Genomic DNA, 14,822 nt, shown 5'->3' with positions numbered 1-14,822 from the left:
TTCCAAGCAGGACTAAAAAGGTCCAGCAGCAGCCAAGGGCGGTTTTGACTTCCACTGTGGATACTTCAGATAATTCATTTTGCAGAAAATACTTGAGGTAAACAAAAACAAAGCAAAGTCGATAATGGCTACACAAGGTTGAACGAGTGGTGTTGGTGCAGTTTAATCACGTTTAACACTCACACTTGAGTGATGTCCATGGTGAAGGTTCCGGACCAGGGCTGCAGCAGGAGGAAGGCCTTCAGGGTGAGAGCAGCACGCGGGAGCAGCAGATACGGACACCACACTGGATCTGTGAGAGGGCATATGAAAGAGATCTATTGAGAGCTCACATTAACATGCATCAAGAGACATAAAAGTGCTCAATTGTCACTAAAGATTTGTATTACCAGTTACAGTGGGTTGTGGAGCAATTATGCACCTCAATTAGCCTTCAAGTACATTTAATGGGTTTTTGTAAGGTGTTACTTCTTTAGTGGCTTGTTAGAAGAGCACATGTTTCGGTGATGTGATAACGTGCACTAAAAGAAAAACAATTTGAGGGCTTATTACAAAATGAACCCATTACACTTTCACTATGGTGTATGGTGTTCACTGAACAAACTGAAAGCTAACTGAGGTTTTAGATATCTTCAGACAGACTGAGTGCATTCACTGCTGTGGTTGTTAAACCGGCTCCTCAAAGTGTGTGATCTTTGCAGGAAAGACATCGAAACACTGTTACAATGTCTGTTTTAGTGAAATACATTTACATTTTCTTAATAGACAGGTGTCAATGTACATTCCTTTTATACTGGCTTTGAGAATCCAGCTCTATTGACATCCAACAACCAGCCCACCACAGATATACAGTACGGTTACAACATATACAGACAATAATACTGTGGAAAAAGATATTTTTGGTTCACTGTAAAACATGTAGGAACTCATCAGACTCACATGGCAGCACCTCAATGCATAAGATCATTCGAAGTCTTGCACTTCTGTTATGGGCCACAAAGTGAACAAACATTGCCTGGTCTTCCTCTAACCTGCTTTTCTGCTCACCACGGTTGTAAGTAGTGGTTATTGCCATGCTATTTGTAACCTTCCTGAACCTTGCCATTCGTCTCTGACTTCTCTCATCTCTGAGACATTTCTGCTTGAAGAACCCCTTGCTCATTGGCTTTATTGTTCAAACTCTAGCCAGTCATGTTGTGCATGACAATATCACAAGATCAGAAGCTTTTGGGTATTATAAAAACATTGTTTGGCACAAACATCCATGCTCAAAGTCTCAAAGACCTGCACGCATGTTACATGCACTGATTGGCTGAGCTGATAAAGTGGCTGTAATACTGTCAGATCATTTCTAGAGTTGGCACACCTTCTGAAACTTGAAAATGCACAGACACGTACCTGTTAGGTCTTGCTCGTCCATCCTATAGCTGGCAGATTTCATGGCCATCTCCAGCACACGGACACAGCCATCATCTGAGGCCAGGACCACCTTATCTGATGTACACCAATCGATGTCCAGAATACGGTAACTCACATTCCGACCCACTCTGATGCTGCTCACCATCTGTACCTGCAGAAGTATATAAACGGGAATTGAAATAATAATTTCTCCCAGAAATTAAAAAATTATTTAAACAGTAAGGACAATTAGGTACTTTAATGATCATCGTAAAATGATCAGTACTTTAATCATCTCATTATCATTAGCAAAATAATTGATTTAAATTTTGTAGTGCATTAAAATTAAATGCTATAAAACATTCTTATGCATCTAAATTACTAGAATTTATCTTTCTTTACTTTATTTAATATTAACTAAGGAGCATGTGCATCCTGTTACAACCGGCTTCTATATTCGGTGTGAAGGCTTGGGTGTGTGTCAGACTAAAGCTATGTTGTCAAGAGAGCAGTGATGCGATTCCACTGTCTTTCTGGAGACATGTGTGCGTGTGTGTCTTGGGGACACACTGACAGCCTGGCACTGTCCTCTAGAGAGGATGTCTCCACAGACTAATGAAGCCTGAGACTCCATTTCCACAATCCTGGCCAAAAAAATACTGCACCGGTTGCACCGGTTTGTGCACCTCTGATTGCATTATTCACAAATTTGCGTTCAAAACATCTTCAGTTCCGCATTGGTACATTCTGAATTCTAGGTTGTTTCAGAAACTTTGGAAACATTCCTTTGCGACTGTGGCTCGTGTTGGCAAGATTGCATCACATAATTGCTGCAGATTTGTCAGCTACAAGTTCATTCTGTATTCTGTACCACAAAGGTGCCCTGTGGGATTCATATGTGATGGTTGTGGAGGGATATGTTCATGACATTGCTGCTTTGTGACATGCTGCATGTTTACACTGCAGGTAGCCGGTATAAGATGGGTAAATTCTGGCAATGTTCAGCAAAAATTGTCAGACAAGATGTGGTATTCATATGGAATTTTTGACATGAATGTGTGCAAGGTAAACATTCGCCACACCATCAGCTTTAACTGTTGACACAATGTAGGTTTAGTTGATGGATTCATACTTTTGGTGCCAAAGTCTGACTGTGTGATTCATGAGATCTCTTTTTCCAATCTTTACCTGTCTTTCTATACCTGTATATTTTGACCCCATGACCTCGGTCATGTCAGATATCTGTTCTTGCTATCAGGACATAAAACCAATGTGGCCTTCGGTTTCTTCTGAGATTCATTATGCTGTGCATTGACATGTCTTTCCGCTCAACACAGTTGCAAAGAGTAGCTCTTTAAGCTACTTTAAGTTACTCGAGCCAATCCAGCCATACATACACATCCTTCTGCGAAAGCAAATACACCTTCAGAAATTATGAAATGAAATGTTCTCCACATTTAAAAAACACACTCAAAGTAAATATTTGTTGTGACATTCATTGGAGTGCATTAAAAAAATATAGTCAGGTTTTCTATCATGAAAAATCTGCCACAGTCCTTCTTCTGGAGACTTTGAATATTGCTTTTTTTTATTGTTTGAAAGAGTGGTCATTACAATTCAGTTGGAAATGAAAAATGTCTGGAAATGAAAAATGTTTTTACTGACCCAATAATGCAGAAGTCATAAAATAAACATCCAAGATGAAATTTCTTTTTGAAAATAAAAAAAAAATGATTGGGACTTTTGCACAGCATATATAATTCTTACCTGAAATGTAATCAAATTGACCTGAAGTGAACTTGCAGTGTACAATCCTCTCTAGTATACAGATATATACAGATACAAACTTCAGTTTCAACTGAATCAATTACAGAGAAAATAGGGCTCAATTTTCCACACAAAACACGAGCTGACAATCTGTTTTCTATTTTCTATTCAACTCAAATGATTCAAAGTTCTTTATCCATCAGACAAGCTGAACCTCAGGCTTTCAACACCAGTATAAAGTGGTGGCTCAACTGGTTAAGGCTCTGGGTTGTTGATCGAGGATTGGGGTTCAAGGCCCAGCACAGCCAAGCTGCCACTGCTGGGCCCTTCAGCAAGGCCCTCAAAGCTCCCTGCTCCAGGGGCGCTGTATCATAGCTGCCCCTGCACTCTGACCCCAACCTACTCAGTTGGGGTATAGAAGAAAAGAATTCCACTGTGCTGTAATGTATATGTGGCAATAATAAAGGCTTCTATGCCCTGTTCTATTCTATATTTCTTTCTTTTTATGCTAAAAGAACCGCATTATCACTCATAAGCAGCCTACAATTGCTTTTTTTTGACTATACAACACTTCTTCCTAAAGGCTCTACTTCTGGAACTCTGACGGATATGAAAACAGAAAGTGGCGAGACTGAAGGAAACGGCTAACAACATCCACACTGTAACAAGCTGAAATGGACACTAAATGGATAAAATATCTTCTATCCTCTGCAAAGCTTTTAGAGTATTTGGAAAAAAAAAAGAATAAAAAATTTACTACAAGGTGGGTGGATCAATCAATATCACTAAATTACAGCTGTATAAGCTGTCTTCCGGACCTGATTACAGGAAGTCAGCTGCCTTTGTTGTAAATAGCACTTTACTTCAGGCACTGCCTGGTACCTTTGGATATGCGGTGCACAAAGAAATAGATGTGAAAACAGTCGCTGAAAAAAATGCAGTAGTCTAAACCAAAGGGTTTTAAAATGCTCTGTCAGGGAATGCTTCAACTATAACCTAAATTCCACTGAGCCTCTGGGTAGAGATTAATTTCATCAATTTCACAATATAACATTAATACTAGGGCTGGGCGATTTGGCCTAAAATCAAAATCTCGATTAATTGAACATTTTAACTCGATTACGATTAATGAACGGTTATTTTATTTTTATTTTTTTTTGCCCTCATAGTTCACTGACAAGTTTTGTTTAGTAAATATGCTCACATATTACAAGTGAGAGATTTTTGAATGAAGGGTGCATTACTTGATTTTAAAATAATTGAAGGAAACACACACTATCTACTATCTATGATTATTTATTGAACATCAATGTTGAACAACTGAAATTAAAGCACACATTGCCTAAAACGAACAGTCACTTTGTTTTTATAAAAAAAGTAAAAATGAATAACTTGCACTTTTGGAAACAAAATACATTATTTTCAATGTTTTTCATATTCATGTCGAGCATGGAGAGCTTAAACACTCAGACAACTGAGCAACAAGAGCAGCTTATACCAAAGAAAAACGCAGTCTCCGTCGTTTGGACACATTTTGGCTTCAGTAAGGATGACATTGAACAAAATGAAGTCAGATGTAGACACTGTAGAAAAACAGTTTCGACGCCCAAAGGTAACACCACCAATTTGCCGTATCCATCGACATGTCGGCGGAATAACATAACGTAACGGAGGAGGGTCACGTGACTCCACACACGGTATTGTTTTTAATGGGAAAGTAATTGAAATAATCGACCTGGAAAAATTTGATCGATTATAGGTTCTGAATGTCGATTTCGATTACTTTTCGATTAATTGCCCAGCCCTAATTAATACTGTGATACGTTTGTGTCACTTTTTCTGAGGTACAGAGTCATGATATTCAATGTTCTTAAATAAAAAAATTTAAACTCTGGTTAGAATATGCTAATAACAAATAAAGTTTAACATTTTAATTTGGATTTTTTCCCCCCTGAGACGATATAAGGGAAGAATCTAGATTCAGAAGGAAACATCAGATATTGTGATTATAAAGAGCTTTAAAGCAATTTGTGTGTATGGTCATCAGCGTAATTTCTGACTTCTTTATAGTTTTAACAAATTCCTTCCTGACAAAACCATCAAATGTTCAACGACGGAGATCCCAGCCGCCACCATCGTCCCAAGTGTTCCTATCCACAGCAATCCTATGCATCTCCAGGTTGTCCATCCTATATATTATATCTCCTAGAAATGTACTCCTCACTGGTGTAGTCTATGTGATATATACGCCGTATACCCACTAGGAAAGGCCAAAGATTTCCGTATACCCACTTAAAAAGCGTGAGGATACGTAACAATATCGTTTTGTGACAGAACTTTCATTCATAAATTCACCCCGTCTGTGTTGTGAACACAGACTGTGGTTGCGATTGCGAATCACTAACGTTTTTGGACCATTGGGGCTTCCGTGGCCTATGACCTGTTCTGAAGCTTTGTAAACTACCAGTTCATTCAGTTCATAATATTCTGCAATGAAAGAGTGTTGGTGATAGAACTGAACAAATGTTTATTGTTCACTCTTAAATGTACATTGAAAATTGACAGCTGATAAAACCTGTGCTCCAGGTCCCATATTCATATAACATTTAAGGCTAAATGTAGCTCTTAAAGGTATAAAGTTCACCCAAAAATGAAAATTGTGTTATTTCCTCACCCTCAATTTGTTCCAAAACTGTACGAGTTTCTTTCTTCTGTTTAACACAAAAGATGATATTTTTAAAAATGTTGGTAATCAGACAGTTGGCAGCACACACTGACTTTCATAGTCTATATGTTTTCCTACTGTGAAAGTCAATGGGTGCTGCCAACTGTCTGATTACCAACATTTTTCAAAATATCATCTTTTGTGTTAAACAGAAAAATAATAAAATATAAAAAAAATAAAATAACACAATTTTCATTTCTGGGTGAACTATACCTTTAAGAGCTACATTTAGCCTTAAATGTTATATGAACATGGGACCTGGAGCACAGGTTTTATCAGCTGACTGTCTTTTGTTGCTTATAATAAATTGGAATGTTGATAACACATAAGCAGTCTTTAATAATGCTCTCAATTACATGTAGATGCATATTTTATGCATTAGTGAGTGTGGTGGTGCCTATGGGGTGTCGCTCTAGGATGGGTGCGTATGAGGCTGAGAGGGGAAAAAAAGAAATCACAGTATACTCACTACAAAAAACTAGACAACACCACTGGTACTCCTATTACTGTGACTATATCATTTTGGTATATTGCCCACAATATTTAAATATCTGGGTAAAAATTGACCTAATATCTATAAGATCTAAGGAATTAAACCAGCAACTTTGATTAGAGCAACAAAAGTAAAGACCCCCTGACTACGCTTCATGAACACCTTGAGTCTATTTTCAGAACTTCTGAAGTGATAACAAATCATCATCGAGTAAGCGTGTTACTTAAAACGAAACAAAGTTCATTATCAGGCCATCAGAAATGTCAAATAAATAATTTCCTCAGAAATGCTAATTAGATTCGAAATGGTTTGCACTTTTATCTTGCTATGACGTTTCAAAACCAGGGTTTTACAACATAGCTTCACATCATTAAAAAGTACATATGCTCTAAAGAAGGCTATCTGGACAGAGTCAGTCTAAACATCACCTTAGAATCCAAGCTATTAGACAAAACAAGACAGGAGTTTTTTAGTCTTGCGACAACCATCCCCCTAATCCAGAGCAGCGCATTGAAATCTACGGCAAATCACTTATTGAGAAAGAAGTTCAGGCCAGTATCAGCATCAGGATTAGCATCAGCCTTGATTTGGCAAGCTATAAGGATTATGGTATGTTTAACAGGAAGAAGAAAAGAACAAGCTTACCTCTTTGGTATCCCACACCTCAGCTCCGTCAGTGTACATCACCAGTAGCTTTTGGTTGCCCTTTCCAGGAGCGAAGCGGATCTTCTTTACCCATCCTCGGTGTGTGGGTATTCCCCTAAAGAAAAAAAAAAATTACAGACTATATTTTTCACAAAAAACTGCATTTTATTCCATCAACAAATAGCAGTGTCTATTAAAAAACTCAAAGTACCATATCAAAACTATTATTGTGATTGTACCAAACACACCATAATTCATAATTCATTTCTTTATGAAGTGACCCCAAAATGCCACAATCAAGATCATGTCTTATAACTAGGTAATTTTGCAATGCCTTATTAAATGGACAAGAGCTTTCTTTTTGTTTTTTTCCACCCACCATCTTCTATACAGTAAATACTATTAAAAAACTGAAAACAGGAATAGAAGGTAAACTGAATAAATCTAAAAAGCACTCTTGCCTTGATAAACGAGCTTTTAGATCCCAGAAATTCAGGTTTCCATCCACATCTCCTAGTACCAGCGTGTCTCCCTTCCACGCGATGCAGGCAATGCTGCCCATGCTCCCCTGCAATACACAACAGATCCATTTTAGTAAAAGTGCCTCTAAAGAAAAGTGGATAAAATATTCTGCATAAATATGAGCAAAAACAACAGACAAAAAGGATTACGTGTCTGGCGTTAAAAGATAAACGTATAAACAGGACCTCAAATAAAAAAAAAAAAAATAAGATTAAAATTTAAAATCAACCACCTTCCCCAGATCCCACAATCAGACCATTGTTACCTTCCCCAAGATGGTCAACCAATACTCCAAGAGCAAGACATGTACCATCCAAGCAACAAAAGGTCTCTCTCACATTGTCTAATTTTAATGTTTGAACTCATGACCATCAGGGTTTAACTGAACAACAATTGTGTGCATGGAAGGGCTGCATGGAGAAAGCAACCACTCTGCAAAAAAGAATTGCTGCCAATCTGCTCTTTGTTAAAAATCATGTAGACAAGCCATAAGGCTATCGGAAAATGTTTTGTGAACAGATGAGCCCATCTTTTGGCTTAAATGAGAATTGTTATATTTGGAGAAAGGAAAACACAGCATTCCAGCAAAAAACCTTATCCCACCTATGAAACATGGTGGTGGCAGTATCATGGATTGTGGGCCTGTTGCCTGCATCTGGCCCAAGACAGTTTGCCATCATTGATAGAAAAATAAATACTGAATTCTACCAGCAAATTTGACAGGAACATGTCAGGATATCAGTCCACGAACTGTAATCTCAAAAGAAAATGGGTCATGCAGCAAGACAGTGGCCCTAAGCTCGCAAGATGTTCTATCAAATAATGGTTAAAGCAGAAGAAAGTTTATGTTTAGGAATGGTCAAGTCAATGTCCTTAATCCAATAGAAATATAGTACATGGACCTGCAGCAAGCATGTAACGAGACCCATCAATTTTCCAGAGTTGAAGATGTTCTGTTCTGAGGTATGAGCCAAAAATCCTCTAAGCCGACATGCAAAACTGATCAACAGCTACTAGAAATGTTGAGCTGCACTTAATGCTGCACAATGGGGTTAGACTAGACACTGAAAGCAAAGGTTCACATACTTTTGCCACTTGGAGATATACTGTATAATGTATAATATCATTTTCAAGCACCAATGTGTATCTTGCAACCTCAGTCATGTATAGAAGTTATGTAAACTTCCTTCTGTATTAAACTGCACTTGTTCCCTGCTACCCGTCGTGTACAAGAAGCACGGAAGCAGCATCTAGATAGGAGGTCTGACATGACACTTGGTAGATCATTAAATCTTTTAGAATGCAAAGATCACAAATTGTACCACGGTGGGTTTCCGTTTGTTTGTTTATTGCCATCGATTTTCCTTGGGATGAAAAGAGTAACATGAACGAAGAGGCACTGGTTCACCTCTGCTGCACTCATTAGCATGCACAAATGTGTCATTAAACACTGCAGTCACATCTGCTGCTGAGACCATTTCACTCTTCGTTATTAACTGATGCTTCTATGCAGATGTCTGCTTGTTATTGTTTGTTGGATTATTCAGAGATTTACTTGCTTTAAGATACTGCTACTATAGGTTCCACAACGTTCTTGAATAGCAAAGTTGACATTTTTAAAATCTCTTTTTCAAATGTACAGAATAACTTTTATTAGTAGCATGATGGTTAAAAAAAGAAAAGTCTTTTTATGTAGACACTTGATGAGGGCTTTAATAATTTGTAATTATTCATTAATATTTGTGCTTTGACCTAGCCTACTAGGGGAAATGTATTCATAGAATAGTCAATGTTGCCCCTAATTCCAAAAAAAGAAAGGTTTTTCCACCACATACTGTAAGTATTTCTAGCTTCAAACCCAGTTCTGCTCTCTGCTCCCCCAAGTACTTGTTTATTGCCATCTAAAATTTGGAGGCGTTATACCATAAAATTCTGTGTAAAATTATCCAGAAGTGAAAAAGTCTCACAACAGTGAGACGGTGAAAGCCAACAGTGTCCTTGCAGCAATAAAATAATTAGTTTCTACTGATTGACTGACTATCTGTCAAGTTGATTTTCATTCTGCTGGGGGACTGGAACTGGTAAAAAGTTTTGGGATAAGTAAATTCACAAACAGTCCTTGATTGTTGTATATACACTCATGAGGAAACTGTTACAAAGACATACTCATACTGAGTGGGAAGCCTCGTTTGCTCTCAAATCATTGATGCCATGGAAACTTTCCTTTGAGTCTATGAATGTATACTGGGGCATCAATGAGGTAAAGGATGCTTGATTGTTACTGAAGGGCCGAGTGCAGACCAATACAATATTCTCTGCGACATTATGCCACCAGCAGCCTAAACTCTTGACACAAGGCAGGTTGAGTCTAAGAATTCATGCAGATACTGCCACTTTCTGACCCAACCAGAAATCTCTTTCCAGTCTTCACCTGTCCAGTAAGCCTGTGCTTAACCGCAGCTTAAGATCCTTGTTCTTGACTGGCCACTGAGATCATCATTTTCCCCAGTCTGATGTTTGAGATGCTGAAGCTCTTAAACTGCATCTCCATGATTTCAGGCATTGCTTCCACATGATTGGCAGATTGCCCATTGCTCAATACCCAATTATATCAATAATTCATATGAATGGCATACGAATACTTTTAAACTAGTGAAATATCCACATCAATACTATTATAATGTGTTTCCAATCCTCTTTACAGCATCTCAATGAAACTATTTTCCTTTTCATCTGCTTGAGTTGAGAGATTTCTGATTTCAAACTTCAATGCTTCATTAAACTGAAAGGATTTGGTCTGCCTCGATTTTTCTTTATGATAACCTACTGCTTTTACTTTCTGAACAACGTTTTCCTTGCTCTGTCAGAACCAGAGCTTTTTTTCCCAATCCAACTGGACATGAAAAGAAAATTCTATACAAATGTGTGGGGAAAAAAAAACTGTCAACATATTCTTTTCTTGATATCATTGTCATCTTGTTATCATTATCAACCACAAGGGCAGTGGGTTATTCTACACACATAAAGCATCAACCCTGGGCATCAATCCATAAAGACATACTGTAAATATACAGCTTAGTGGTAGTGTATCTATACAACTAGACTACAATCATTAAACATTTCAGTACTTATCTAAAGCAGAAAAAAAGGGATAATGTGTTCAATCAGTTTTCAGGAATAACACCGCACGATCCAATTAACTTGGGTTAAAAATCACGTAACATAACTTCTCAAAACATTTAGGGCAGTTAAATAGGCACATTAATGCAGACTATTGATTGCAGTCCATGATTGCACGACATCTAGAAAGATGAGCCACTTAGTGACACATTTATTTTTTTGCCAGCCAAAATGGATTTTTTTTTTCCAAAATGAAGTCATCCGTACTGTATTTCGATGGAATTTAACAAGTATGGTGTTGTAAATGAGGACTTGATCAACACGTAATCAACATGTGATGCCACAGCAGCAAGGTGAGAAATGTATGACCATAATAGAGCAAACAAATATGGGAAAGGGGCAATGGTAGTTCAAATGGTCAAGGCTCTTGGGGGTCAAGCCTAAGAACCACCAAGATGCCACTGTTAAGGCCATGAGCAAGACTCAGCTCAAGGGGCGCTGTGTCATGGCTGACTCTGTGCTGTGACCGCTACAGGAATGGGTGCAGAAAAGATTTTTACTGTACTATAATGTACATGTGATGAATAAAGGCTTTTTCTTCTAGGAGAAGTAGACTTTTCTGAAAATGTTTTTTTTTTTTCTTTGTTTGATTGTTAGAGAAGGGAAGCAAAAAAAACAAAACTGTTACATTAACAGCTTGCGTCATGTTACAGAAATTGAAGAATTGATAGCCTGGACACATAATCTGCCTGTCCGGGGAAGTCCACACCAGTGATTTGTCCACTCTCGTTGTGTGATTTATGTTATGTTCACATGGCTGGAGGTGTAAACTGGTATGAAATTGCCAAGCCATTCACACACCTTTGTACACAGATGATGTCCAAAATGTCAATCCCGTCTATCAAGTTCAATGAAGAAGTGACAATTAGCAACTCCAAATTGAGCAGCTGAGGAAACTCGTAGACTGTTCAATCCTCCGCGTCTCAGAAATCAGCACGACAGAAGAGGTGTTTAATCCAGGTTTGAAGTCACAACACCGGAGATGAAAATGCACTAAAGCGCTAAAGCCATAGCACTTTACAGTATTCTCAAAGAGAACCGACTGCCTGTTTTACATTCATGAGTTATAGAATAATAAAGTGACTTTACAAGCCTTATTCAAGAGCGGGTTGTGTGGTAGGCAGTGTTGTGAGCACAAGTTGATGTTAATGTAAATCTCTCTTCCTATATTGTGAGCTGAGACAATAAATAATAACTAAATAATAACATAATGCTGGATGTTGTAATTAAACCAATCATCAATCAGTTCAAAATATCAAGCAATCATTTGCATTGAAACGCTCCAAAAGAGCTGAATGTCTTTTCCTAAGTAGCTCTATTCCCTAACCGACACTCTAGGAAATGCATTATGGGCCAGCCATATGTTTTAAACACTTTAGAGATATATTGAATCTTAATTAAAAATCTATCAACTAGGAAAAATTTTGTTTGTGTTTTGTATTGTGCGTTTTTTCCCTCACTTCTTGTCCTTCTTGCCAAGAACTTTGTGGCTATTTTACAAGATCTCTTATGTCTCACTTCAAATTCCAAGCAGGGAACCAACCCAAATAATGGGTGCCAGGCCCAGATATCAATAGAAAAGGTGCAGGAAAGAAGAGCAGCTGTGATAACCTGTGCCAAATTAAATGATCCATAGTGGCAACCAATAATGAAAGGTTATATTATAATTATATGGTTCATTTTGCTTAAAGTTTCTGATTTCAGACTCCTTTTGCATCTCTGCTTCATTAGATAAAAATGATTCTTCGATTTGTCTTTATTATAACCCGCTGATCTATTCATGAACTACAACTATTACCACCACTAAAGTAGCTCTTCTGTGGGATCAGACCAGATGGGCTAGCCTTCACTCCCCACGCTCATCAATAAACCCTTGGGTGCCTATGACCCATGATCACTGAATGTCCTTCCTTGAACATTTTTTTTAGGTACTAATCACTTTGTACAAGGAACACCCAAGACCTGCTGTTTTGGAGACCTTCTGACCCACTTGTCTAATCATAACATTTCGGTGCTATTCAACGTAGCTCAGATCCTTTTGCTTGGCCGTTTTTTCCTGCTTCCAGCAAATCAACTTAGAGAACTGACTGTTCTGTTCACTTGCTGCTAATATTTCCCACCCTTTGAGCGTCGCTATACTGAAGAGATTCTCAATATTACTCACATCAGTTTTATGGCTGACCAGCATAAGACAACAGGACAGTAAAAAGGAAAAAAAAAAATTTCCGAAGCAAAATAAAATGCTGGGACTTGGCAAATTGCTGTGGTATAACGGGCGTGCTGTTACCGGACAAATAATGATAATAATGACCGTCACTTACATCAGGGGGGATGCGTGCTCCTTCCTTCACGGTGTTGCCCTCCACAGTGATGTGGAAGACCTGACCGTCCGTGTCAGTGAACACAAAGTGCTCGCGTGCGGAGATGCCCTGACTAGTCTCAGCCTTGCTCTCTGCATCCTGCAGCAGACTGCAAAGGAAAGGAAACACAGATCTAACACTGTTTAGACATCTGAGCTTTCTGCTCACTGTCAACTGTCAGGCAAGAATCAGAAGCCTAGCGTAATAATATCGAGAGTGGGATTTGAGGTCTGAATAAATCATTTCATCAGTCATGTATGCTTCTTTTTTTCCACCTTCAAGATCTTATGAGCAATAAAAACACACGACAGTGATTCTATATTGTCTTCCAAATATCCATGTGTATTTCCATATTTTTCTTCAAATAAAATGCGATCCTTACCACTATTCCTAAACTACCCTGCAGCATTTAATCTGCATTTAATAACAATGAAGAGCTATGAGTGCTGAACTTGCAAGAATATATAAAAATCTATTATTTTTTTCACTCAAATAATTAATTTATTTCCAAAGACCCCAGACAAGACATGCTGCCCTGTGCACACTGTGTGGTCTGTGTAGGCTATACGGAGCAGCTGCTTTGCTGAAAGAAACTGAGGGATGGTTTAAAAAAAAAAAAAAAAAGTTGCAGTAAAATATTTAAAGACACAACCACACAAAGTGAGCAGAGGCCCATTGCACATTCGCTGAGAAGGGAAGTCAGAACTGAGACGACTCAAAACAGAGAGAGAGTAGTGAAGCAGAACGAACCTCCCTGTCATTGAGCAAAAGCTACAGACACGCTGCTTCACTAAATACAAGACCAGTGTTCATGGGTTGCGCATGAAAGCTCAAGAGCAGGAAAGTTTAGTCTCTCTTCACCATAACAAATATCTGACAAATTTGCTGAACAAAGATTGAGGGGAAAAATAAATTGCCTCCTATTGCTATCTGTATTTGTTTAGAAAATGTTATCTGTTCATCCTAAATACTTTCTTTACTCTGAATTTATTCATGCTGAATATTTGTATTTGGTTTTATAGATACTATGGAATAATAATAATAATATTAACAATAATAGTTGTGATTCCAGACAAAAATTCTATATTACAACATAAGTGTTGCAGTGCATTATGGGTCTTATATGGACACCATTAACAATGTAATAATATGTGGACATTATGTTAATAATACGTGAGCTGGTGACACTGCTTTCTAAGAGCTCTGCTTTCAGACAGTGAAATGACAGCTGTTGGAACGAATTCATGCAGAGTTTGCCGAATGAATAATGCAGCGTGGGTTACAAGCTGAGAGCACACAAATAATGAGACACAACAGATTACAGGGCTAGTCACTAGCTACCAGGATGATCTCTGAGCACTGACCTGATGACGGAGGATTCGACATTGCTCTGCTCAGCGTCCGACAGCGTGGTCTGTCTGGCCATGGCCTCACGCGCTGCCATCTGTTTCTTTTTTAGACTTTTCAGGTTGTGAGAGGGAGACCACTCCTAAACACATACATATACACACAAACAACATCTTTTGAGGACCTTCTGTTGTCATGCTCAGTTCATTTATAGTAAAGGTTTCTTCCTTTACCGTCTAAGGGAGCTTTTCCTTGCCACTGCTGCCTGAGTCACCTCTGACTTGCTCATTGGGGATAAATACATACAAACTATTCATCATTTTTGCCTTAGTAAACAAGAAGGAAACTTTTTGACTCGAGTTAAACTTGAGGTAAAAGTGAGGTA

At 38.2% G+C, this 14,822-nt stretch overlaps 1 protein-coding gene across 1 annotated transcript in view; it reads right to left on the bottom strand.

The window, feature by feature from the left end:
* wdr11 (WD repeat domain 11) overlaps positions 1-14,822 on the bottom strand; it is a 92,960-nt gene that overhangs the window by 16,303 nt on the left and 61,835 nt on the right. Inside the window, exons 15-20 of the mRNA XM_047812409.1 lie at positions 14,455-14,579; positions 13,052-13,199; positions 7,490-7,596; positions 7,029-7,143; positions 1,399-1,570; positions 184-292 (exon numbers count right to left, since the gene is read on the bottom strand). Coding sequence (XP_047668365.1) covers positions 184-292; positions 1,399-1,570; positions 7,029-7,143; positions 7,490-7,596; positions 13,052-13,199; positions 14,455-14,579 — 776 coding nt within the window. The remainder of the gene's footprint in view (positions 1-183; positions 293-1,398; positions 1,571-7,028; positions 7,144-7,489; positions 7,597-13,051; positions 13,200-14,454; positions 14,580-14,822) is intronic.

The sequence above is a fragment of the Tachysurus fulvidraco genome, chromosome 4 (genome assembly GCF_022655615.1).
Source record: "Tachysurus fulvidraco isolate hzauxx_2018 chromosome 4, HZAU_PFXX_2.0, whole genome shotgun sequence".
In the NCBI taxonomy this organism is placed as follows: Eukaryota; Metazoa; Chordata; class Actinopteri; order Siluriformes; family Bagridae; genus Tachysurus; species Tachysurus fulvidraco.
This window is presented reverse-complemented; position numbering and strand designations above follow the sequence as displayed.